The 27,761-nt window shown below is 37.1% G+C and overlaps 2 protein-coding genes across 2 annotated transcripts in view; both read right to left on the minus strand.

The window, feature by feature from the left end:
* The window catches only part of brwd1 (bromodomain and WD repeat domain containing 1), a 1,114,832-nt gene that overhangs the window by 595,912 nt on the left and 491,159 nt on the right, over positions 1-27,761 (minus strand). The gene's annotated exons all lie outside the window — the stretch shown is intronic.
* Positions 5,505-27,761, minus strand: part of arrb1 (arrestin, beta 1) — a 95,268-nt gene continuing 73,011 nt past the window's right edge. The window contains 9 exon segments of the mRNA NM_001159822.2: positions 5,505-5,616; positions 10,176-10,227; positions 12,105-12,175; positions 15,952-15,975; positions 17,728-17,811; positions 19,954-20,091; positions 20,187-20,259; positions 20,355-20,439; positions 25,724-25,859. Coding sequence (NP_001153294.1) covers positions 5,505-5,616; positions 10,176-10,227; positions 12,105-12,175; positions 15,952-15,975; positions 17,728-17,811; positions 19,954-20,091; positions 20,187-20,259; positions 20,355-20,439; positions 25,724-25,859 — 775 coding nt within the window.

Consider the following 27,761-nt stretch of genomic DNA (forward strand, 5'->3'; position numbering starts at 1 on the left):
AATGGCTACATTTCTGATCGAGTGTGATTTAGTGTTTACTGGCTGAGCAATTCTGACTGTCTGAATGTGTGAAATTGTCTATAGAGGATTTAATAAAAAAGTAGTTTTTGCAGAATGAACATTGTCATCATTTATTCACTCTGATGTTGTTCTAAACCTGTGTGACTTTCTTCCATGGAGCATGATGAGAAAACTGAAAGAATTAACTTGGTGTTTTTCAGGAGGCTGGGACTGGAGCTTTCAAGCTTCAAAAACAACCATATGGATAAAGCAAATCTTGAAAGTATAAATGCAAGCCAGTCTGTGCACTTGCATAATCTTGCTTTGCTAAAGGAACAGAGTGAAAGATAATTGACCAACATCATCTTGATTAGTTGATGAGGGTTTAAAGTCAGCATGAAACAGAAATTAATTTGTCTTTTTTCCACTATCGTGACGTACATACTACTGAAACAGTTACTAGACAGAAAAAAGAATGTAAGGCGATGCTTTGGATTGTGGGGGAAGATTTGAACATCAGCTTGATTCTTAATTTAACAAGTTTTTTTTTTTTTTTTTTTTTGAGTCGGATCTTTTCAGTCAATTGAATTACAGTTGGTTTACATAACTGAATAAAATGTTTAGAATAGTTAATGGATTAGACAATAGCATTTTCTGTGCTTTTAAGCATATAATGTGTCTATTCTTTAATATTTTGATTAAATTTTGTTGTGAAATAAGATGAGCGGAATATGGGGCAAATAATGTTCCATCATCAATCTGTGTAAAAGATATAACAATCAGCCTGATCTCATGAGGAAATGTAACTATTTTAAGTTTTGTCAGTTTATTTACATATGAATTCGCATAAAAATGTATGATTGTAAACCCCAATCCGCCACTAAAACCATTTGGGAATCATTGGGGGATGAGCGAATTGTTCTAACTCATAGGAATTAGCCACTGAATCAAAAAATTACGAATTGCTGTAAGATTGAGTTGCTAAAAATGAACATGTACGTATAAAAATATATAAAATAACAAAGTATAAGTGTATTAAATGTTATATTAGGTTGGAAGGAAAGTGGCAAAGTATAAATAAATTTTAAAAAAAAATAACCGTCTCAATTTATTAAATGATTGCACTGTAATAATACTAAATGTAATAATAATATCACTTTTATATTTATATAAAATGTTAAATATTATATTCATTCATTAATTTTCAACCACTTTTCCGGAGCTTACCCCACACACTTCCTCCAGCTTCTCCGGGGGATCCCGAGGCATTACCAGGCCAGCCGAGAGACATAGTCCCTCCAGCATGTCCTGGGTCTTCCCTGAGGTCTCCTCCTGAAACACCTCCCTAGGAAGGCATCCAGGAGGCATCCGAAACAGTTGCCCAAGCCACCTCAGCTGACTTCTCTCGATGTGGAGGAGCAGCGGCTTTACTCGAGCTCCTCCTGGATGACAGAGTTCCTCACCCTATCTATAAGGCTGCGCCCTGCCACCCTGTGAAGGAAACTCTTTTTGCCCACTTGTATCCGAGATCTTGTCCTTTCGGTCATTACCCAAAGCTCATGACTATATGTCAGCTCCTTCCGGATTACTGCATCAATCTGCCTGTCAATCTCACGTTCCATCCTTCCCTCACTCGTGAACAAAACCCCAAGATACTTGAACTCCTCCACCTGGGGTAAGGACTTCACCTGCTATGCTGGATTCCAACTAAATGAACCCTTTTTGCATTATTTTATTTCAAACTTTTTGTTACAGTTTAAATTTGACCGGAAAGGCATTAATTCAGAATTAAGCATGCGCCTTTAAACTGCATTTAATTATTGTTTTAACCGCCTTTTCTAATTATCGAAGACAGTAGAAGGCCTTTACGTTATTTATGTTGCAGCCCTTTTTTATTTCCCCTTAAACAGCTGCAAAGCTAGCTGAATGCTAGTATGTCATTATTATTATTATGATTATTATTATTATTATTATTATTATTATTATTATTATTTATTGTAGTGTCATTAAGTTTGTCCTTTTTTTTGTTTAAATGCACTGAACGACATACAAATCTGATCCAGTTCTTAAGTGAGCACACTGAACTGAGCTAAACTGAACTGAACTTAAACACTAAAAACTGAACTACCCTGATCCAGTTACTATGACCATTTATGTAATGCTGCTTTGACACAATCTAAATTGTAAAAGCGCTATACAAATAAAGCTGAATTGAGTTGAATTGAATAAAGTGCTGTAACAAACTTAAGTGCTTCACAAAAATAATTTCTTAACACAAAATAAGCAAACATTGGGATGACTCTCAAAACACGTCTATGCTTTTAAAGCCCATTGAAAGCTGCAGTCCCTATTAATTGTGATAGCATGAGAAAACACACCAGTACATTCTTCAAAATCCTCGTTTTTGAGAGTTAGTTCTGGTAAAAAGGCAAATTATTTTAGCAATTAATTACTCACCCTCTTGTAGTCCCAGGCCCTCAAGACCTTCGTTCATCATTAGAACTGAAATTGACATATTTTAGGTTAAATATGAGAGCTCTCCTATCCTCCATAAACAGCTAAGATTTCGACTCGTCCAAGGAAGTACCAAAAACCTCCTTAAAACAAAGTGTTTTGACTTTGAAGTTTATTTATTTATTTTTTGCTGCGCATTGCATGTGTCTTTTTCTTGTGTCTTCCTGCCTTCTTGTGTTGTTTTCTGTATTTTCATAGGCTCCCATTCCAACGTGATTCAAGCTCTGATTGGCTGCTGGTCATGGAGGCCTTTAAAAAGGAACTTCTGGCAGGATTCGGGAGCTCATTTGTGGTGCGACGATTGCTGGGAAAGGAGCTCCTGGATTTTCCTACCTCTCCGGGCGACGACCAACATTTAGTCTTGGACAACTGTTCATGCTTGCAATATTTTGAGAGTTTGAGCTTGTAGGGGTGGCCTGCCTATTTTTTATTTATTTTATTTATTACTTTTGACTTTGTTTATATTTAGGAAGGAAGATAAACTTTCTGTACTTTCATATTTATAGGTAATTTAGTTCACTTACTTGGTATATTCTTTTGCTTGTTATTTTGGCCTATGGCCACCCTGAAGAGATGCTCATTTAAAACTTCTATTTTCTATATTAAATCTATTAAATTACTCTTTAAGTTTGGTTGTCAACAGAACTTTTTTTTGGTTTGTTTGGGAAATCCACCACCCACAACACTTGTTTTTTTTTTTTTTATGCCCATGTTGTTTTCCCCTAGACTTGGGGTACAATACAAACCATAATGCTGTGTTCACACCATAAATGGAATGTGCAGATAAATCGCGCTATTCGCGTGTGAACATTTGAGTACAGAATTTTCAGAACAGACGCGGATTTACATGATGGGCTTCTGTCTGCCCGGTGACTCTAGCTTCGTTGCTAAATGGCTAACATGAATTTTATTAAGAAAATAACAGTGTTTATGTGCTTTATGAAGGCTGAAAAACAGCGTTGATAAGTTTGGGGCTGTGTCTGAGTCCACTAGATCCTTTCAGAGGTGCATCCAGCTAGAGAATTTCATCCGGGACGCCAACAACAGGCTCCACATCACAATCACGCCCCCCACAAAAGCAAGCTCCTGATTGGTTAACGTGACGCGAATAAGTTTAAGTTCAATAGAATAAGAAAAAGAATAAGTTCCGCTTAAGTTCAGATTTAAACGCGCTGGATGTCTATTCGTACGTTTGCATTGACTTAACATGTGAATCACTCGAGCTTGACGATTCTTCCGTGTCTGGTGTGAACGCAGCATAAGCCTTCAGTGCAATCAGAATTTTATCAATCAACAACAATCATTTAGTATACATCACTGCACAGTGCTCATGAATGTGCGCAATATACTGACACTGAGAGGAAGAAGCTGTTGCATGAAGTCCTTATTTAATTTTTATGTGCGTACAAAATATTTGATGATAATCTTATTGAACCACTGAAGGCATATGGTCTGTTTTGAGGATGTTTTTGGGCTTTGAATGAGTCGGGAACCGTTGCTGGCTATGGAGGATGAGCATGTCACACCTGTTGTAGTGCCCTCATGTGGATACTTGAGGGCACTAGCATTTGTTTTGTTTTTGCTTGTATATCTGCACACGTGATCACTTATCGTTTTCAGCTGTTCCTTGTTTGTTTAATTGAGTCCTGTCTTTATAAGCTCTGTTCGTTTGTGTTTTAGTTGCCTTTGGATTATGTCACGAGAGGGTTTCACAAAAACAAGAAAAGATCCATGTGCAGCAAAATAAATTTATTAAACTAAACAACGATGAGTTTCCAAAAAACTCAGTGCAGACAAGAAACGAGCAAAAATTATTGAGACGATACAAAGTGATCAAACAAACAAACAAACCAAATCACGAGGAACAAAATTACAAACCAAAAATCCAAAGGCAACTAAAACACAAACGAACAGAGTTTATAAAGACAGGACTCAATTAAACAAACAGAAACGGCTGAAAACGATAAGTGATCACTTGTGCAGAGATACAAGCAAAAACAAAACAAATGCTAGTGCCCTCAAGTATTCACATGAGGGCACTACAACAGGTGTGACAGAGGAAGCTCTCGAGTATCATCTAACCAAAGGTCTCAATGGTTTAGAACAACATGAAAATGTGTAATTCATAACACCGTTTACATTAATGGGTGAACTAATCCTTATACACATTATTCAGAATGAAGATCATAACTGGAATGTCTGTAGCACATTACTGTCCATAGGTGCTCTGTGTTGAGAAGCTTTAATTATGTAAAAATACCCTATAGCAATATTAAAGATATATAGGTACAGTTTATAACTAAATGATTTCATAGAAACCCACCTCTTTTTTTTTTTTTAGAAATAATAAAGGATTGTTAAGAGAAAAAAAATGTTGTCTCATATAGTCTTATGATCAGTAGTATATCCATTACTTTTGTTAGGTAATACAGATTTGTAGATATCAGTTCTTTTCGGTAACCGAAAACAATAAAAAATACTTTCAGTCTACTCCGCTCTCAGACGTGGAACATTATAAAGGTCATTCAATTTGGCAGCTTTTATAATAAAAATACTAAATCCAGTTCTTGTTACAGCGATTAAAACAGAACAAAATCCCATACGTTAAATATGGTTGAATACTAAGCCACGGCCCTCAAACTCCTCCTCTGTTCTAAACAAAGGAAGGATCTAGAAAACAAAGCGACAACAAAGGCATGCGAGCACTGACGTTTGATTTAGCTATGAGGAGAAACCCTCGCCTCAGAAACCCTCAGGCACTCAGTGGACGCCTATCAACTAAAACCTTCTAACTGCTTCCACGACAAGGTCACATTTTCTACACGTAAGTTTTTATTTGACACCCTCGCAGGATGGAAGAGACGAATGTGAACAAGAACACGACAACTGCACCACTGTGAGTGTGTTAAAGGGTGTCCCATTTCTCCAGGTTATCTCAAAAGGGCCTCCGGTATATCGTCACCAAACACCAACATCTGACCTGCCTGTGTCTATCTGTCGTTCAATTTGGGCGAATCTGCGCCCTCCTCGTCTTCATCCTTATCGTCTTTTGCCCCGATCAGCCGTTGCCGGGCAAAGTCCTCGAAGATGATGTCATCGTCACTAAGGACAAACAGAGCAACAGTTTGTTTGTTTCACAGTTTTTCTCCATTGGTTTGGCTCATTTCTTGAAACAGAAATTACATTCCCCAAATAAGATGGACAAATTTTGTTTACAGTAGCTATGTTTCCATCCACCTATTTTATCCGCATTTTGCAAATGCGCATAAAAAAAACAGTTGATGGAAACGCCATGATGCGCATAAATTTTGAAAATGCGCATAAAAAACTTATGTGCCTAACTGGGTAGGATAAACTTTTTATTCAATAAGAAAAGATGCGCATAAACTGCGATGGAAACACTTTTACCGCACAAACTCCAGCATGCGCATTAAAAAAGGTTATGTGATTTTGTTAAAAGAGATCATGTGATGTTTAAAATGTGTGTGAATGGACAAAACGTCAGGCTGAGCACATTATAAAACATCTGAAATGTTGTTTTGGTCATTTTAAAACGCCTTACCGTTTCAGTATTAATGTTATTATATTATTAATGACCTCCAGAATCAAGAGCGACCGTGCTCCGCGTCTGACACCTTCAAACGCCACTGCGCGCTCACTGCTTGTCAGGATTGTCTTCTGAGGCGCATTCATTTAGAAAAGATTGATGCAGCTTCTTCTACTGCAGCAAATGCAGTTTTTAATGTTGATATTTGGCGCCAGTTAATCAGGAAGTGACGATTTTGTTCGCTTTGACTCATTAGACGGAAACGATGCTTCATTCGCACAACTTTTATGCGATAATGCAGTTTTGCGCATTAAGTTTATTCCCATTTTTGAATGGAAACATAGATATGGACAAATGTTGCTGTCGAAACCATTATGTTTGTGAATAGGTGTTTTGTGTTCATGGAGTGTGTATTATGTTTTTATTTATATTAAGAAAATTTAAGTTTTGTTGCTATTTATATATTAAGGATTTTTTCTTTATGTGTTTAATGTGAATTGTTGATTGAATGTTACATTTTTTAATGTTTGTGTATTTGTCCGATTTAATACTTACCTTTGAATGGTATAGCCAGAGTTTCAGCTATATAAGCCGGAGGCCCAACTACCATATAGCACTTGTTCACCAAGCCTATGCAAGAGCTACTGTGGTGCCTCGAGCAAATTCTTATATTGTGGATTCCTGTTATTATCGTTATTATTATTTTTGTAGATATAATTTGAGTATATTTTTGCAGATTTTATTTTCCTGGTTGCTGTTTCTTTGGTCCTTTTTTATTTTCTTTGTAAGCACTTGTATATACCCTCACTGTGGATGGACTTTTTGGCACTGCAAATAAACATCACTTTGCGAATAAGCCAGCATTTTTTCCCCTTTATGAACTCGCATTTCTCCCCTGAAGACCAGCTGGTGGGCTCGTTTTCATCACACCTCCAAACTACTTGCCAATTGTTCAAAACAGAATTGAATTTCTCATTAATTTAATCAAATTGCAAATGTCTAAGTACTTTTTTGCAAATGATTAAGTACAGAGCCTACATTTAGCACTATTTCCAAGTAAATAGATCTTGTTGATCTAAACTGATTGGAAATTCGCAGTCTAATGGTTCATTCATTCATTTTCATGTCAGCTTAGTCCTTTCATTAATCCGGGGTCGCCACAGCAGAATGAACCGCCAACTTATCCAGCAAGTTCTAGGAAACATCCACACACGCATTCACACACACACTACGGACAATTTAGCCAGCCCAATTCACCTGTACCGCATGTCTTTGGACTGTGGGGAAAACCGGAGCACCCAGAGGAAACCCACGCGAAGGCAGGGAGAACATGCAAACTCCACACAGAAACGGCAACTGAGCCGAGGTTCGACCCAGCGACCTTCTTGCTGTGAGGCGACAGCAATACCTACTGCGCCACTGCCTCGCCCAGTCTAATGGTTGTTGTCTCCAAAATATATCAGTGTAATTTCATTGTATAAGTAATCACATGCACAATGATACCATGAATACCATACAGTAGGTGAATCCTTGGAACATTTGATCATTGTAGGGGATTGTTGCGACGATCACACCGTTTCTTCCCTCGTTGCATTGCAAGGGGGAATATACGCTGTGATGTGGACGAGAATCTGTGGCCACAAAGACTGCAGTGTGTGGATGGTCAGAAGGGTGGGGACGGCAGACAGTGAAGAACTGTTATGAAACTCCAGCTTTATTTATAGCACTCTAGGTTTTTGTTTGTGTGTTTATATGACAGTTTATTATGCGGTATAAAGTTTCTATTTGCTCGGCTATTTGGAGGTTACTTTGTGTGTGGTTGATCTTGGAGGCCACTCTTACCCTAAAATCCTGTTTCTTTTTTTCAGTTTTATACACAATTGTATTCTGTTAGCTAGACAAAAACAGTACAGTAACCATTGTCAGTGAAGGACTGGGCTAAGACTGTAAGGTGGACATGAGGGATATTTTAGTGGTCCTGTGCCATAATGACAAAACATCTAAACATTTTGACTTGCAGTGCTTACACAATGCTAAAGGGATGAAGCAGTTTGGAGGCACTGACTGTTTAAATGAGAAGGAAATTTAGTTTTGACACATGAGTGAACTGTTTTGGGAAAGATATTAACTGTTGCAGGTGAACCATGGTGTTGTGCCGCACCATCCACATTATTTTGGCAAAAGCACCAAGAGAGTTAAGAATGTCCGGTCTGTTTTAAAAAGTGAGTCAAGGCAATTGAGAAGGATATTTCCCATTTTTGTGGCACTGACTTTTCATATGGGAAGGGAATTTAGTTTTGAGACATGAGTGAACTGTTTTTGGAGAGATATAAGCTTTTGTAAGAGAGCTATAGTGTTCTGCTAAACTCTAACACTGTTAGGACAGATAATCTTAGAATTTTGACAATGTAATTTCTGTTTGAAGAAATGAGCCAAACCAATGGAGAAAAACTGTAATAGACAAAAGCTGCATCTGCAATTTAAAAAATCTTAACATTAAAGAATGTTTATAATAAATGCCATTATTATTAATTGAGAACCAATTATAAACAATGAAAAATAATTAAAAAATGAAGACTGAAGTCATGATGCTGAGAGTTCAACATTGAATCAATTAACTACATGTTTTTAAAAAAAGTATTATTTTGACCCATTTTTGGTTAAATATTGACAAACCCAACCATTGGCTTATAATTGGCCTATTTGTTTGATTTGGCCTATTTGTTTAGAGCAGTGGTCACCAAACTTGTTCCTGGAGGGCCGGTGTCCTGCAGATTTTTGCTCCAACCCTAATCAAACACACCTGAACAAGCTAATCAAGCTCTTACTTGGTATACTTGAAACATCCTGGCAGGTGTGTTGAGGCAAGTTGGAGCTAAACCCTCCAGGGACACCGGCCCTCCAGGACCAGGATTGGTGACCCCTGGTTTAGAGTTTTCCAAGTGTTTTGCTTTAAATAACCCAGCATTTTAAGAAAGGGAAAATATCACATATCCTCCTGAGACCCCACACATTGACTTGTGTCCTCTGTAGTGGACATTAAGTTTTAATGAGTTTTCTTAGAATTTTTTTTTTTGAGCTACTCTGTCAAGTCCTGTTGTACTGTTCAGAGGACATCCTGGGCTTTCTAGTGATATGTCATTTGATTGGCTGGCATGCTAGAAACCACTTCTTACCCTGCATCCAAAATAGCCGACATACAAAAAAGGACATTTTATAGGAAGGAGAAAGGGATGTAAAATTTATTTTTTTTAATGTTTTTCTTTTTTATTATTATTACATACATATTTGTTTATTAAAGTGTCATGAAAAATACATTTATCTTTCAAAGCTGTTAACTTATTTGTGTTTAAAAACATCATCCTTTTTCAAATGTCCACTATAGTGGACACCAGATCCATCTTAATGTAATGAATGACTGCATGTTGTAGGAGGCAGAACTGAAGCGGAGAGGATTCTTTATAAGATAGTTGAGGAAGACTCTGATTTAGAGTCTGACAATTAGAGAATGACGATCAGTTTTCAATAGCTTTTGAGTTAAATTTGTTTTGGATTAACATCACTTTTTTTTTTCACTTTCAGACTAAACTATTACAGGAATTTCTATACAAAAGGGAAAAAATGGCTTTTGTTTTGTTTTTGTTACATTAATATTAGATTAATATTCCTTTACAGCCATATCCTGTGCAGTTTTGTTGTCTGAGTTTGGTGGTTGTTTCGAACTAAAATGGTGCTGTGGTCCACTACAGTGGACATGCTGTAAAACTAGACCTAAAAAACTAAATGTAAAAACTAAATTGTAGATTTTTTTTTTACCCAAAGGATGAAGGAAATCACAGAAAAAAGATTTTTAAAAAGGGTCTCAGGAGGATATATTTAAATAACTAAAACATTCAAAACATTAGGCTTTTACCATACTTTAGATCAAATAAACGCAGCATTGATGAGAAAAATCAACACTTGGCTTTTAGAGTACATGACAGAATTTTTTGATTAAACAAATAAATGGAAATCAGCAACACAAGCCTCGTCATAACTCTGTGAATAATCACAAAGTTCACAGCAGTTTAGTTGGGTAAAGTCCAAACACCGCACAGAAAAGATTTTCACTTACTTTGTGTCAAACTCAATGAGGTTTGTGTCAATGGGCGCATCATTTTCTGGGGCTGAAACAAAGAGGTTGCAGAAAGAGTATTGATTGGCACTCTGAAGGCAATGCACTTCATTTCTGACTTAAATAACACCTTATGTCCATCTCATGAAGGCATCAGCACAAAGAGATGTTTCTATCTGACAAACATTACGTGTCGGAATGCTAAAGTTACTAAACTCTCAGCTGTACAACCAAACAACTGCAAAATATTTGTTGTCAGTACAAACATCTTGAACATTCTGACATTTCCAGATGCAGTGTTGGGGGTAATGCATTACAATTAACACAAGTTACATCATAATATTCATTTTCTAAATAACGAGTAAAGTTTTACTTTTAAAAATTAAGTAATAATATCTGAGTAAAATTATAATGTTTTTTTAAAGGTAAATGAAGGTTATACAGCTCGTTGTTAATTGAAGAGCAGAATTAAATAAAGAGCAAAAAAAGTAATGCAAAAGTAACATAACACATTACCTACCATAAAAAGTAACCAAGTAAAACAACTAGTTTTTTTGGGTAGGGTATGGGAACTCAATATTGTAGTGCATTACTTTCCCCAATACTTCAGTACTGAAATTATAGAAAAAATATTTTAAGATTAAAAATTTGTATATTCTTAAAAGGATAGTTCACCCAAAAATGGAAATCACCACGGTATTTATTCTCCCTTATCCCTTTAAATGTTTATGGGTTCAAAATTCAAATTCTCTATAACTAAATTATGCAGTATAATAAGTATATGATGTAAAAACATAGACAATTTTAGACATAGTAATTATATCTACAGTTATATCTATAGAAAATAAGACCAAAATAGTTCCAACTTTAGAAAGGCAAAATAATGCTATAGAAAAAATAAATGAATAAAATGAATAATATATTAATATATAGTTGAAGTCAGAATTATTCGCCCCCTGCTTTGATTATTTTTTTTTCTTCCCTTTTTTAAATAATTCCCAAATGATGTTTAACAGAGCAAGGAAATTTTCACAGTATGTCTGATAATTTTTTTTTTTCTGGAGAAAGTCTTATTTGTTTTATTTTGACTAGAATAAAAGCAGCTTTTAATTTTTTAAACACCATTTTAACCCTTTTATGTACTACATGGGTCTAAAGTGACTCATCTAAGTTTATTTTTTCTATATCTATTTTATAGCTTGTGCATCAAAGGGTCAAGGACAAAATTTTTAGCTATATTTTTTGATAGTCAACAGAACAAACCATTGTTATACAATAACTTGCCTAATTACCCTAACCTGCCTAGTTAACCTAATTAACCTAGTTAACTCTTTAAATGCCCCTTTAGGCTGTATAGAAGTGTCTTGAAAAATATCTAGTAAAATATTGCTTACTGTCATCACGGCAAAGATAAAATAAAATAAATTATTAGAGATAAGTTATTAAAACTATTATGTTTAGAAATGTGTCGAAAAAAAACCTTCTCTCCATTAAACAAATTGAAATGAAATCAGAAATATTCCTAATAAAGTGGCTGGTGCATAGAGAGGAATGTTAAACACAAAATAAGATGTTTTGAAGAATGTTTCTTGCTGGCCCCCAAAGAATTCCATGATAAGAAAAATATATATGGAAAAGCAATGGGTGCCAGCTAACAGCATTTTTTAAAATATCTTCTTTTGTGTTTAACAGAAGAAGCCAAAAATTCATTTAAAATATTTTTGGGTGAACTATCCCTTTAAAGTTTATTTTTTTATTTGAAATTATAAAAGATACTTGATTTGTTTTATGTTTTTTATTATAAAAATATATTCTATAATACATTTCTACATTTAAGTGTATGTTTTAGGCTCTAAAAATAAATCATAGTTTTAAACTAGCCATCCAGAGCGACATAAAAAGCGGATGAAAAGGCATTCTGGCACAAACCATCTCTGTAGATCGATTCCTCCAATGGTTTAGGATGCATTAATGTAAAGGGGAGCTCGACGGCAACATCACTGCAGAGGGAGACATAAATCATGGCAGTGAGGCATCCACTAGACATGCTAACCGAATAAACCCTGGCCTTTTAGGATACGCTGCTCCTAGACCTCAATCCCACCACTCATAAGGTGCTAACAGAGTGCTGGAACCACTGGCCTAAAAGCATCAGCACAAATGCTCCAGTAATTGATGGCATCTGCTCAAGCCTCTGAGTCTGTCTGTGCTTCTGGTCAAGAGCTTGGCTACTTATGGAAATCTATAATGCGCTGGAGTCAGCTGGACAGGACAGACTCTTCAGTGTATAGACAGTCTCAGTCAATGAGTGTCACCATAGAGCTTTATTCAATGAAAATAACAATAACTTTGAATGAATTTTTTCGGTTCATTTACACAGTGTTTTGAGGACCTAAAACAATAACATTGTCTTACAGTATGTGTTCAGTGGATTTTAAATGTTCAGGGTTACACTTTAAAATAACGGTCCATAAGTTAATGTTCTTTAATGTATTTACTAAAATGAACACGCAATTAGAAATACATTAATTACACTATTTATGCATCTTTGTTAGTGTTAGTTCATTGGTTCATTCATCTTCTTATCTGCTTAGTCCCTTTATTAATCTGGGGTCGCCACAGCGGAATGAACCGCCAAATTATCCAGCAAATGTTTTACGCAGCGGATGCCCTTTCAGCCACAGCCCATCACTAGAAAAGTTAGTGTTAGTTGTTTAAGTTAAATGATATTTATTTATTGGGATAAACCCCTTGAGATTTACCATCTCATTTTCAAGGGGGTCCCACAATTAATAACAACACAAGAAGACAAATCATAATTTACGCAACATCCAAAAAACATGGCATAACATCAAAAAATAATAAATAAATAAAATAAGATAAAGTATAAAATAAATAAATAAAAAATAAAAAAGTAAAAGAAAAAGAATTAAAAAAAAAAAAAAGAAAAGAAGGGAGGGGGGTGGAGTAATATACATACACACATACATATATATTTGTAGAAAAACTATATACAGATCAGTAAATCAATCACCAAATAAATAATAACATCCTCAGGAAAAACAAGTACAATCCAAAGTAAAATGTGATAGCAAAGTCTGCTTAAAGACCTTACATGATGTAATGCAGAGGTGCTCAATCCTGTTCCTGGAGATCTACCTTCCTGCAGATTTCAGTTGCTACCCATATCAAACACACCTGCCTTTAATTATCAGGTGGTGTTCAAGTCCTAATTAATTGGTTCAGGTGTGTTTGATATGGGTAGCAACTGAAATCTGCAGGAAGGTGGCTCTCTAGGAACAGGATTGAGCACCCCTGATTTAATGGATCGAATGTTCGCAGTTAAATTATTCCAATCTGATAGACCCTCAAACATAAAAGCTCTTTCACTCATAGATTTTTTTACAACGAGGAACAAAAAAATAAGTCTGAACAGAATGTCTAACTGATCATTTAAGGGAAAACATACAAAATATTGTTGTAAATAGTAAGGATACTCAAAATGAATACATTTAAATATAAATTGAAGCCAATAAATATGTCGTCTTGTGTGCAAAGATGGCCACTGCAACAGATCATACATTAAACGATGATGTGTATAAAAAGAACAACCCAGAACAAATCTGCAAAGTCTATTATATGCCGTATTAAGGGCAGCAAGATCTCATTTTGATGCACTCTGATAAACAATATTGCAATAATCAAAAATTGGCTAAATAAGTTGAAGAGCAAGTTTCTTGCGAACACTAAATGAAAAACAATGCATAGACCGATAAAAGGTACTAATTCCAACTAATTCAAAATAACAGTAGTTTATATTAACTCGAGTGCATTAATTCATGTTAACAAGCACAACTTTTAATAATGCATAAATTAATGCTGAACTATGATTAATAAATGCTTTACAATATTATTCATACTTAGTTAATTGTAATAAATACATTAAATAATGAACCATTGCTGTAAAGTGTCACCTTTTCAGTTGTTTTATGGATGTTGTGAACAAGGATTGTTTTGATGTAGAACTTTTCAAAAGACATGCAAGAAAAACCTTACACTCCATTGCTGTTGTGTAAACATTCAGAGATCAAACACAAACCGTCACCTTTGATTTATAAGGTTCTATCTACGTCCTGAATGATTTTGAGATATTGGGCTTCAAAGTTTTTGCATTCCATAACAGTATGGCTGTTTCTCAATATGCGTTCTTGTCTGTACTTGCGATCTTGTGTCCTCGTGAAACCTCATCAACCGTTGCCAAAATAGTGTTCCAATTCAAAGTTCACATCTTGCCAAGTACAGATAAAATTCCCGCATGTGTACTTGCTCTGCCCCTTTGTCCAAGAATGCATCGAGAGGTGACTTGTGCGAACTTGCGAAGCTCAGGTATCCCAGAATGCATTGCAGCTAAACCAGCAAACGCTAATGATGGAGGAGAAAATCTGCACGGTTTTAAAAATACTCCTTTACTGTGTCACAAAATAATGTTTTAACTGTTTTTCAGGCGAGAATTTAGTTGTTTTAAACTCGAATCAGCAGTTTATTCACAAAGATAGCACGTCTTTGACGATGTGGCTCAGCTTATGCAGACTCTGACTCCCAGCCTGTCAGCGGGATCTCCGTCATCACCTCCCCCGCCAAGAGCAGCTTTACATCAGCCAGTCCATTTCAGATGTACCGCTGGATTTTATCTTTTGATTGCAGTTAAAACATGATATTTAATTCATCTTGTGAATATCTAACTGACAGTTTTGATCTTTTAAATCTATTATTTGTTCTCAGGTGTATTATTTTAGCAGTATTATTTTGTTACCTTTTATAAGTGTCTTTAATTATGTTACCGTGTTGTACGCTGTTTGTTTTCGCTTACGAAATTGTTTGACAATCTTTATCTCTTATCGTGTATGTCTTTATTTCTTACTTGCATAATTACCATTGAAGTTTATTAAATCTGATAATCAAAGACATGTGTCTGTGTATAATAACTCATTTTACTTCATATTTATATGAATTTATGTGTACATTTTCTTAAATCAAAAATGTAGATTTATAAAATTAATATAATATAATTACAGGGTCGTGCTTTATATAATTAAATAATTTTATTGTTAATGTACTGTGAAACCGATGAATCCATGGTGAAGTAACGCTTGACAGAGAGCGTGTCTAAAGTTGGGAATGACGCAATCATTATAGCAGCATCAGCCAATGAAATTAGTCAGCAATCGGCTACTGTATGAGCTGGTGTATTTGGATACAGCGATCTGATTGGCTGACGCTTCCGTCGGCACTTGAAAAGTCCCAACTTCTGCAGCGAGCAAAGCCTCTGAACGGATCCACAATGCAGTTCGGCAACGCCTGATGTCACCCATTCAAAATGAATGGGAAGCATTGAAGCTGACGCCCCGTGTGAATGAGGCGTAAGTGACGTTACACTGCCGTTTCATTTGAAAAAGGACCCGACTCGTCCTTGCATATTTGGGAGTTCATTCTTCCAAGTCTGAACTTGTCAAGTCTGATCTTGGAAGGACGCAAGTCCGAACTTTGTGTACTTGATATTGAGAAACAGCCTATGTGTGGAGCATTTGTTTTTTGTTTTTATAAAAAACACCCTATAATGTAAATAATTTTTCATTTAATAAGAATATGTCAATTACTTAATTTTGACAAAAATGTCAGAACCTTATAATTGTAAGGTGACGACACACACACACACACACACACACACACACACACACAATAATAATTTCTGGTAGGAATAAATGTTATACATTACCTTGACGCGAGATCTCCCAGCAACCTAAAAAAAAAATTTATAAAACACAAACATTACTTTAAATGTTTACCGATCAAGCCATGTTGGTTTAAAGTGGCTACACATAAGTTGTCAGAGAGTTCCTCTGAAGCCCCCAGCACTCGACTCAGCGGGGGAATTTTTTTTACATGAACAGAATAATTTTTTTGGGAAAACGACCCCAAATGTTTGAGTGGTAGTGTAAGTTACATCAAAATTAAAGGAACTATGGAGACAAAGAACATTTACAATAAATTCATGCTTACTATTAACATTAATGGGATTTTTCAACTGTTGTAATTGATTATTGGCGTGGATGTGAAGGGGAGGAGAATTTACATGAATGTCCAACGCAATCTCACGGCAATTCGTAACTTTTTTATTTAGTGGCTAATTCATATGAATTTGTACAATCTAAATCTAAAAATTTAGTACGATTCGCTCATCACCCAATGACGGTAGGGTTAGGTGCCACGCCTCCTTTTTAAAAGTAGCGGACGGGCCCGCGTGATTAGGGGGCCCCACGTCGACGCGATTTTCAATAATTGAAAATCCAGGAACCGCAATAATCAAACTCTTGGGAACAACTGTGGTTGGAACCAAAGTTTACAGGTCTGTGTTCTCTGAACTCCTCTCAAGCGGTGGACTACTTCATTCTGATTGCTTGCCGCCGAACCGCATCATAGCCAATGAAGACGCGCTGCTGTCTCTCGCCGCCGGTTCTCGTTAAAAAATGAATGACTTCTGGCTACTTTGACGCTCTCGCCGCTTTCGGTTTGTGATCGCTTGTACAAAATTGTACATTTCCGTACGACTGAACTTGTGTGAATTCGTACGAATTAGTCACTAAACTGACAAAATGTAAAATACTTTTCCTCATGAGATCAGGCTGGAATGTCACGTTTAGTGAGTAAAAAAAACCTTCCGCAAATAATCCACCAGTGTTTCCTTACATATGAGACACCTACTCCTCAGGAAGCACCCTCTCTCCTAAATCCTCAAGTCCTCACGATGCATTTAGAGCACTGAGATGTCCTACAAGATGGCTGAGCTAGATCGATTTTCCAGGTCAGGATAAAGGACAGAGGAGTAAGGAAACGAGGAAGAATACTGAGAAGCACCCATTATGTCTCGTTGCCACAGTGGCTGGATCTCCAGCTGGAAACTGGATGCTCGGCTTCTTCAGCGTTAAAATTATTTAGGTAAAGATTTAAAATCAGCCGCACATGTGAGGAGCTGCGCTTTCCAATTCATCTGCATTCATTGACCCTTTTTCTTAGCCTTCAGAGTGACTGATCCTCTAGGATCCCCAAGGAAGCATGGAAGAGCATTCAGACGCAGCCAACAATATGAGGCAACGTTAAACCTCAGAGCATAAAACTGATGACTAAACCAAAAATACAGCATTATTTAAATAAAACAATAGAATAAATATAAACAAAATATCACCAGTATTACATCTACCAAAAGGGATTTTCATAACATTTAAAAGCCTTTAAAGAGACTTCATTAGGTGAACATTTGACATTCTGTTAACCATCAGTACAATCCATTAAACACAATGTACTCCAGTCCATCAAAGCCCACGCCCACTCGTTTTCAAACAAAAATTAAAATTGAATTCAAAAAATAAACTGATAACGCTTCTCCCTGGAGCATGCTGCATATTTTGAGATATCGTTCATGTCTTTTGCACAAAACATACAAATTTATTTCAGCATCATGCGCCACAAAAAAATGTATAAAATGCACACTTACCCTCCGCGAGACACCACCAGCTTCACTTTCACCTTATAAGATACAATAATGCCCAGAATCTCCTTGTTGGCTCCCTCTCGCAACCTTTTTAAAACAGCAACACCATGAAGAAAATAATTAATAAACATGACAGGAAGGCTTTTTAGGACCATTTTAGAACATTATGAATGGAATGTCAAATTTATAGAGGGCTCAACGTTAAGATTTGTAGTGGCTCTATCAAACAAAGTCTAAATTTAATTATTCCCTAGCCACATATTTGAAATAATCTGTCAAAATAAGCAGTTATATAGAGTACATACGCTTTTATTCAACCTAACCAATCAACAATAAACTAAATTTCAAGAGTTCACACGTAGCTGCTGATTGATTATAAAGCTTGTTTGGCATGCTGTCCCGGTAGAGAGCCCTGAGCTCATAAGATCCTCGAGCCCGGGGCTTCCTCCTGTTTGCAAGGCGAAAGGGAAGTTTGAGCTCAGGTAGATCCCGAGAACTCCCCTGCTGTAGTACTGTAGCTAATGATCAGTTAGTGATTGCTCTTAAGAGATAGCTACTTACTAGGCGCATGTCCAGTGCCATAGCGGACGGGCCCGCAGGGCACGCACCGCGTGGGGCCCCCGCGTGATTTTCAATAATTGATACGCAATAATCAAACTCTTGGGAACAACTGTGGTCGGAACCAAAGTTCACAGGTCTGTGTTCTCTGAACTCCTCTCAAGCGGTGGACTACTTCATTCTGATTGCTTGCCGCCGAACCGCGTCATAGCCAATGAAGACGCGCCACTGTTTCTCGCCGCCGGTTCTCGTTTAAAAATGAATGACTTCAGTTTGTGAAGGATTCCTCTCGTTGTCGCTCCACTCCGCCTCCTTTCCCCGCTCCTCAATTTGTGACATAGATATATACACTAGATATCGCATAGGGACCCTGAGCATGCGTCTATAGCGCCGCCACATTGGTACAGTGCTCCCAGGACAAATGTCATTTAACCGCACTAGACAAGACAGTATTATTACGTGAAGATGCGGGACTTTAGCCCTGTCTACGATTGTAGTAACGAGCAAACAAAGAAAACAAAGCACAAAGGCAGAACATTTCATTGGTAAGATTGAGTTTTTTACGTTTTTGTATGTTCTGAAATTTATGCTCAACAGGTAACGTTGTTGATGATAATACAGTCACTTACTGCATTCATCATAAGGCAAAGCAGCTCCAACTCGCACTAAATACTCGGCTTATGCTAGTTTTGTTGAATAAAATCAGCAAACAATGCAAAAGAAATATGACAACGAGATGCTGCGTGCCAGAAACTTGTATTATTGTCGGCTAGTGAACGAGTCGTTCATAACGGAGATTCATTCACAAACGAATCGCTCCCTCCGTCAGTATGAGAAGTGAAAGCAGGAGAGGAGGTGTGTTTCAGGACACGGATTAGATCAAATTAAACAGGGAGGGTGAATATTACATTTCCATACACACAAACACAAGCTTTTTGTCAGGAATGCCAATGCGATCGCTGATCCATCAATGTAGAAAAGTGATGTAAAATTATAATTTTCGTAATTAAAAAAAATTGCATACTAACATCCAGGAAAACTCCCGATCATAGATATATGTGTATATCTCTGGCTCTGGTAAGGACTAGAACCAGTGACATTCTTACTGTGAAGCAACAGTGCCAACCATAGGGCCACTGTGCCACCCATTTAGGAAAGGAGGATGAGTAAGGTTGGAAGGGGAGATTCTTCAAAACAAGGATGGCTGTTATATGGAATTTAAGGGTATTTAAAGTGACTTAGGAATCATCTGCTTGGTGAATTGAATAATGTGGGACCAGCATTACAAGCATGTGACCCTCTCGAAAGTAGTTTATAAATACACTTCACGTGTCCAGGGATGTGTCCTCACCAGGTAGCTTTAAATACACAGAGAACTTTTCAACTAATGCTATTGTAAGGACAATGATTACACCATATTGCTAAATAAAGATAATAAATAAAACTTCAGTTAAAAGTTATATTGAGATGAATTACTGGTGATTGGACAGGTGTTGGGCTGATTTGGTAGCTTTACATAAAAAGGAAAATTAAACAATATACAAGACAACATTTCAGTGAATTTAAGATTTTTTAAGGCTTAAAGTTTTGCTTTTAAAAGAGTTTTTAAGAGAAGACACCCCATAAGAAACACAAAGCACTTTTAAACAAAGAGTGAGAGATTGCACTCACAGTGTACTCGAGGCTAAATTGGTGTCTTCATGCTTGAGTTTGCCGTCCAGAGCCAAGCCACGCTTCTCTCGGTTATTCGCAAGGAAAGGGGTGAGGGTGTAAACTTTACAAAATGTAGCACTGGGGGCTACGATATCACTACAACATGACACAAAACAAAACAATTATCGATCAGATGTGAACTTGCGTTCTCATACAGAAGCTGATTGCCATACAGATTGCCGTTTACGTACTCTGATTCCTCTATCGCCACTGGACACTTGTACTGGGCAGTGTTGAAGAGGCAGATATCAGCATACTGACGCACTGCAATGATTGATAGAAAATAAATGTTACTGACAAAAGTTCTTAACTGTGTACTAGTATAACTGAAAGTCCATTCACTTATAAAACTGAATCACCTGAAATCTTTATTTTCTTTACTGTCTTGTTTGTGTTGTTTGTGACATGGACGTTGACGCTGATTGGTTCACCATGATAGTAAATCTGAAAGACATTATGTAGAACATGAATAGCACCATGAAAACAACGCCGTGCTCACTCAGAAAATGGTGCAGGGAAGTAGAGGTCTGCGCGGGACTAAATTTTCAATCCCGCTCCCGCCCGCACCCGCCAGGTTTTAGCCCGAACCCGACCGCTCCCGCCTATATTAAGCATTTGTTGTCCCACTGCCCGACCCGCCCTGTTTTCTACCCGCCGCGCCTAATCCCGCTAAAGAGCGGGGTGGAGAACAAAACCGAAAATCACCCAACTTTGCAGTCCAGACAGCCTATAACAAGCTGTCTGTATAAACACACACACACATACAGCACCAAGCACACACACACAGACAAAGCTCTCTCTCTCTTATTCGCGTGCGCGCACTAACACACACACATAAGCACCAAGCACACACACAGGCAAATCTCTCTCTCTCTCATTCGCGTGCGCACACACACACACACCTCTCATTCGCGCGTGCGCACACACATATATATATATATATATATACACACACACACACACACACACACACACACACACACCTCTCATTCGCGCGTGCGCACACATATATATACACACACACACACACACACACACACACACACACAGCAACAAACAAGCTAAACACACATTGCGCTATTTCATTTACACACATATATAAGCGTGGTTGCTCAGGAGTCGGGAGCGATATTGCTAGACAGCCCGCTCCCGTCCCAAATTAAACCCGTTACCGACCGCTCCCGCGATTTATTCGGAAATTTGCAGAGAATTTGCAGACCTCTACAGGGAAGTTTAAAATGACTGAGAACTTTGAAATGATGGAGATTTGTGTAAAACCTGGCTCACAATGTGCAACTTGAGAGATTTTTTGGAAATCCTAAAAGTATTTGACCAGTTACCACAGAAACGGCCATAAAGAAGACTGGTGTTGTGCCAATAATTGCGCAAATGCAGTAGCTAGATAAATTACTGAAATGACTTGTTTTTAATATCTTAAATATATTAATATATAATATATTATCTTAAATATATTTTAGGTTGTTCTATGGAGGTTCCACAGGGGAGTATTTTGGGACCTTTAATTTTCCTGATGTATGTCAATGACCTCCCTCAGGTAATTAAACATTTAGATTATTTATTGAACACTGATGATACTATGCTTTTTGTGTCTGCATCAAGTACAGGCACAATTAACAATAATTTATATACAGATCTTTAGCATTTGCATCAATGGCTGCAAGACAATCATTTGACTATTAACGTAAGGAAAACAATGTATGTACTTTTACTCACCTTGGCGTAAATGATTCATATCCAATCCCATCAATTTCTTAAATCAAAAACTTTCCATTGTATCTACATATCAATATTTAGGAATCAGTCTGGACTCACATTACGTATTGAGACCATGTTCAAAATGTCTGTAAAAAGCTGAAGCAAAAGCTGTTTGTTTATGGAAAAAATAAGGACAAATTTGTCTTTTCTGTTTTAGAAACATATCTTATAATTTTGTCCACCCTGTCATACTGTTTGCCTGTTTGGTCACTCACAACAAATTACATCTTGGAGCCAATAGCTAGACTGTATAATAGGGCCTATAAGATCCACAATAGATACGCTGCTTTGCTCTATCTCTTTCTAATGCTTTATCATTCCAAAATTACACTACACTCTCAGAAATAAAGGTACGTGAGCTGTCACTGGGGTGGTACCTTTTCAAAAGGTACACATTTGTACTTGAAGGCTCCATATTGATACCTCAAAATTATATATTAGTACCTAAAAATTTTAAGAGGACTGTACTTTTTTTAGTACTAATATGTACCCTTGAGGTTTTAATATGGACCTTTTAGGTACAAATTTGTACTTTTCGAAAAGGTACCACCCCAGTGCCAGCTCGTGTACCTTTATTTCTGAGAGTGTATGAACACAGGGTTGAGAACCTTACAGAAAAACAACCATCTGTGCAGCAATACCCCAATCAGGCCTGTATGGTAGAGTGGGCAGACTCCCCGCCTGGAATTTGCCAAAAGGCATCTGAAGGACTCTCAAACCATAAGAAACTAAATTCTCTGGTCTGATGAAACTAAAATGGGGTATATGCCGAAGCATGCTAATAGGACTTTTAATTTGCCAGTAACCTGGGTTAAGCGCTTCCGGCGAATTGAATGCCAATGAAATATCGGGTGCGTTTAAGTTCTGTTTTCTTTAAAAAGTAGCGATCTCCACTGGCTGAGTGATATCCGATTTAAAGTGGGTTTCAGATTGCACAAGAAGCACTGCATTAAATTACATTTCCCCCGCCATATCTTTATAATATGAGCATTTATTTTACCCCAGTATATTCAATGGAGCTTCTGCGTTAGCCTGCCGATTCTGTCGGGCGTGTGCGAGCAAACAGCTTTTTGTCTCATTTTACGCTTGAGCAACTAAATAAATGCTGAAGTTTATTTAACTGAATGTATTTTAATGACATTACAACATCAATGCTGTATAAGGAACCATATAAAATGGAAAAAAGTTCACAATAACAGGTCACCGGAAGTGTATCAGCATGGGAACAGCACTAGCTCGGCATATACCCTATTGAACTCTTTAGAGTGAATGCCAGGCGTTACGTTTGGAGAAAGCCAGTCACCGCTCATCACCAGGCTACTAATATCCCTACAGTGAAGCATGGTGTATGTACAGCAATGTACTGTACAGAGACATCCTGAATGAAAACCTGCTTCAGGGTGCTTTTGACCGTTCATCTTCCGATTCATCTTCCAGCAGGACAATGATCCAAAGCTTACTGCCAAAATATCAATGGAGTGGCTTCACAACAACTCAATTAATGTCCTTGAGTGGCCCAGCCAGAGCCCAGACCTAAATCCTATTGAACATCTCTGGAGAGATCTGGAAATGGCTGTACAACATCACTTCCCATCCAACCTGATAAAGTTGAGAGGTACTGCAAAGAGGAATGGGTAAAAGTTTCCAAAGACAGGTGTGCCAAGCTTGTGGCATCATATTCAAAAAGACTTGAGGTTGTAATTGATGCAATAACAGAGTATTAAGCAAAGGGTGGGAATACTTATGTACATGCGATTTTTCAGGGGGTTTTTATATATAAAAACTTTCAACAATTTCAAAAACTCTTTTCTCACATTGTGATTATGGGGTATCGTGTGTAGAATTTTGAGGAAATAAAGGAATTTAATCCATTTTGGAGTAAGGCTGTAACATAAAAAAAATGTGGAAAAAGTGAAGCGCTATGAATACTTTCCTGATGCACTGAATGTATAACAAACAGGACATGTCGATTTCTGAAGGCAACTTCAGAGTGAAAACAAACATGACAGCCACATTGAAGTGTCTTTCCAATCCGAAGTACTCAAAACTGCAATCTTCGAAGGATCCATCAGGAATGAAGGATTTTAAAGACTACAAATAATGAATATATCAGGGAACCATGATCCTTTGCAAAGGGAATGTCATGGTCCTGACCTGACAATCTTGTCTGTCCTGTCAGTGTTTAATGTTTGCTAGTTTGTCCTGTGCTTATTTACATTGCTAAGTCTTAGTTTGTGTTGGCCATGTGCTCCTCTTGTCTTTCCTCCTTGCTTTTAGTTACCCCGCCCTCTTATTTAGATCTTGTTATCCTGATTGTTTTCACCTGTCTCTCGTGTGCTTTGTTCTATATAATGTGCTGTGTGTTCTCATTTCTTTGCTGGTTCGTTCCATGTGAGCTTGTCTTGTATCCTTGCCGTGCATTTGTACTCAGCTTTTGGTCTTGCCTGTTCTAGTTTGCTTGTCTATTTATTGTTTGTTTGTAGCTATTACTTTCTTTCGTTGTTTCTAGTGTTTACTTAATTTTGGGTTCTAATCTTTATTTTACTTTTACCCTTAGAGCCATTGTTCCATTTTTTTTTTGTTAGTCTCCGTCTTCTTGGTAGATAATTATTATTATTAGTTGTTTGATTTGTTTAATTACTCTCTTTAAGATTCTAGAAGTCTTTATTTCAGCTTTGTTTTATCAGATTGCTTAAGTCTGTCTTCTAGTATTTAGATTTTTATTTCAGTTTTATTTTATTGTATATTACTGTCTGTTTGTCCTGTCTTGTGTCTTATAATTTTTCCAGTCCTATTCTGTGTCCTGACCTCCCTGGTTTGACAGTCTGGAGTCTGCTCCAGGATTTAGATCTTGTTTTGACCACTGTTGCTCCTACTCCTGGCTGGCTGTTCATTTTAGTACCATCTTGTCACTACCACTGGCTTCCTTGTGTTGTTGCCCCTACCGTTTGGACCTTATTATCTTCCCGTGTGTCTACTTGTGCCTTATTCTGTCTATAAACCCCTTTGTATTGTTCATTGCTGCAACTGGGTCTGTTTTCTTGCATTCAACTGTGACAGGGAAGTTGTTTGATGTCACACAGACAACTGGAGGCTTAAAATTTGACTTTTCATTTTTCTATTAGCAATTACTGTGATATTTATAAATAAATTTAAAAATAAAAACAAAGTAACAAAACAAACAATAAAATCAATTAAATGGTAAATACATACATGCAGAAATGATAAAATAAATTTTTTTTTTTGCACAATATACTAATATTTCCAAGTGTTTTGTGAGTGTTATCTAGTTAGTGGACCTCTTGAAAGTCTTGTTATGAAGCCATTATCCCTTCAAAGCTGTCACTATAGAGTGATCTTTTAGAGATATCTTTTAGTAGGAAACACACTTTAGATCTTTTTAGGGTAAGTGGTTTTTGAGTTATTGCCGTCTATCACTGAATGTGTCAGGAATATCGAAAACAAAACCAACTTAACCAGCGCCCTTAGCATTTGCCTATACTGCCTATGCCACGAGCCGTCCCTGCTCAGTCATTCAATGAATGCTGATTCAGACTGTTTCAGTTCATGTGTTTTAACCCACATGATTCATTTGAAAAAAAAGATTCGTCTCTAAAGAGTCGTTCGCTCATTATTGTACTGAATAAAGCTGCAGCTATGTGACGTTGCGCGTCCCACAGTTTGAAAACCCCTGCTCTAGAGGGTAAACCCTTTAAAGGGATTATTTCAAAGGGACGAGCCCTTCTGAATGAAATGCAGCTTAGGTCGTCATCACTTCAGTTGTAATACCCTGTTCCATCACTAGATGTACTCATTGTCACTAGACTAATTTAGTAGATTACAGTACAGTAATTACAGTAATTAGCAGAACCCTGTTTGATGTTGTTTTAACTCAGTCATAGTCAGATATTTAGGCTCACTGACTACAGCTGAATAATCAAGACAATCTCACCTCTTTGTCAAGCGAGGCCTCCAGGTGTAAAGGTTTGTCTGACATGAGAAACTGCCTTGTGGTTTCAGCCATTGGCTGCGGGCCCGGCTTCTCCGGAGCGTACTGCACTTTTCTGATGACAAGACGCACTGAATTCCTGTTGAAGGGCCAATAACAGAAGACACAAATCATCGTTTGTGACATTTATTGACTTTTCTCCACCAAATCCATTTTGGAGTGGTTTTTAAGTCAATAGTATGTTGTTAAGATTATTTAAATGTTTTTAGCAAGTTGCCATGTGTTGGCTCTATGCCACTCTTTTTGTGTCTGCATATGGCTATTTTTTATACAATATAGAAGCCAAAATGGCATATGAAATAAGCAGTATGTCTAATTTGGGTGAAAAGTATTACAGAATTTATGACTAACAATGAAACAACACAACTGATGAGATTGTGATTGAGATAAAGTTGGTTTTATATTAGCACATTCTTTCAGTAACAACTTGTGACATGCTCCCTATATTTTTTACCATGGTACTTTAAATATTCAGTCTGAAATCACATGCAAGTTCAATCATTCATTCGTTTATTTTCGGCTAGTCCCTTTACTAATCAGAGGTCGCCACAGCAGAATGAACCGCCAACTTATCCAGCATATATTTTACGCAGCGGATGCCCTTCCATCTGCAACCCATTTCTGGGAAACATCCATACACACTCATACACTGCGGACAATTTAGCCTACCAAATTCACCTGTACCACATGTCTTTGGACTGTGAGGGAAACCGGAGCCCCCGAAGGAAACCCACGCGTACGCTTGGAGAACATGCAAACTCGACACAAAACGCCAACTGACCCAGCCGAGGCTCAAACCAGCGACCTTCTTGCTGTGAGGCGACAGCACTACCTACTGTGCCACCGCGTCACCCATCACATGCAAGTATAACTTGAAAACAACATTAGCACTGTTTATTTAACTGTGAACAATGTTGTGCTTTGATAGTCATTTGCTGCTATTATGATTCCACTATTTGGAATTTGCAAAGAATATTTCTGTGACATTATATTATTAAGGAAAAAGTCTGTGTGTGAATATAAAATCAACATTACCTCAATAATAATGTGAGGGTGTTTGAGCATATGCACCAGTAACTGATTTAGACAAAAAAAAAACTAGCAATACATTTATTAATTATATTTTATTATCTGCCTGATGAATGGAAAAAACTCATCTAAACTTGACAAATTAAATTAGAAATCATAATAAGGCACTTTCTGAAATATATTCAATCAAAAATGTAATAATCACACACAGTTTGTCTTATTTCTAGTCAAAATATCAACACATTCTTTTATTAAGAAGCACTTCTCAAAAATATTAGATCAAAATTAAGTGATTTGGCTGCATGGTGGTGCAGTGGGTAGCACGATCGCCTTACAGCTAGAAGGTTGCTGGTTCAAGCCTCGGCTGGGTCAGTTGGCTTTTCTCTGTGTTTGCATGTTCTCCCCGTGTTCGTGTTGGTTTCCTCTGGCTGTTCCAGTTTTCCCCACAGTCCAAAGACATGTGGCGGTCCAAAGACATGTGGTACAGGTAAATTGGGGTAAGACAAAAATTGTAGTGTATGTGTGTGAATAAGTGTGTATGGATGTTTCCCAGTGATGGGTTGCAGCTGGAACATTTGCATAAAACATATGCTGAATAAGTTGGCGGTTCATTCTGCTGTGGTGAGTATTAAAGGGACTAATCCGAAAAGAAAATTAATGAATGAAGTGATTTTTTTTCTTTAAAACAAGCAAAAAAATCTGCCACTGAGGTAAGAAAATCCACTTATTCTCAATCAAAAACGAGATTATTTTGCTTGATTTAAGGAAATTTTGACTCATTATTTCTGAAAACATTTTTTGCTTATTTATAAAATATAAAAAAACGCTTCTTGAATTCTGTGATATTTGGACAATAAACAATTCTACAATTCTAAATGAGAAAAGCTTATTTGCTGTGCAAATCCTTGATTGTCTCTCATATTTTTCAAAATCACATTTTGACAATTTTCAA

The sequence above is a fragment of the Danio rerio genome, chromosome 15 (assembly GCF_049306965.1).
Source record: "Danio rerio strain Tuebingen ecotype United States chromosome 15, GRCz12tu, whole genome shotgun sequence".
NCBI classification, from domain to species: Eukaryota; Metazoa; Chordata; class Actinopteri; order Cypriniformes; family Danionidae; genus Danio; species Danio rerio.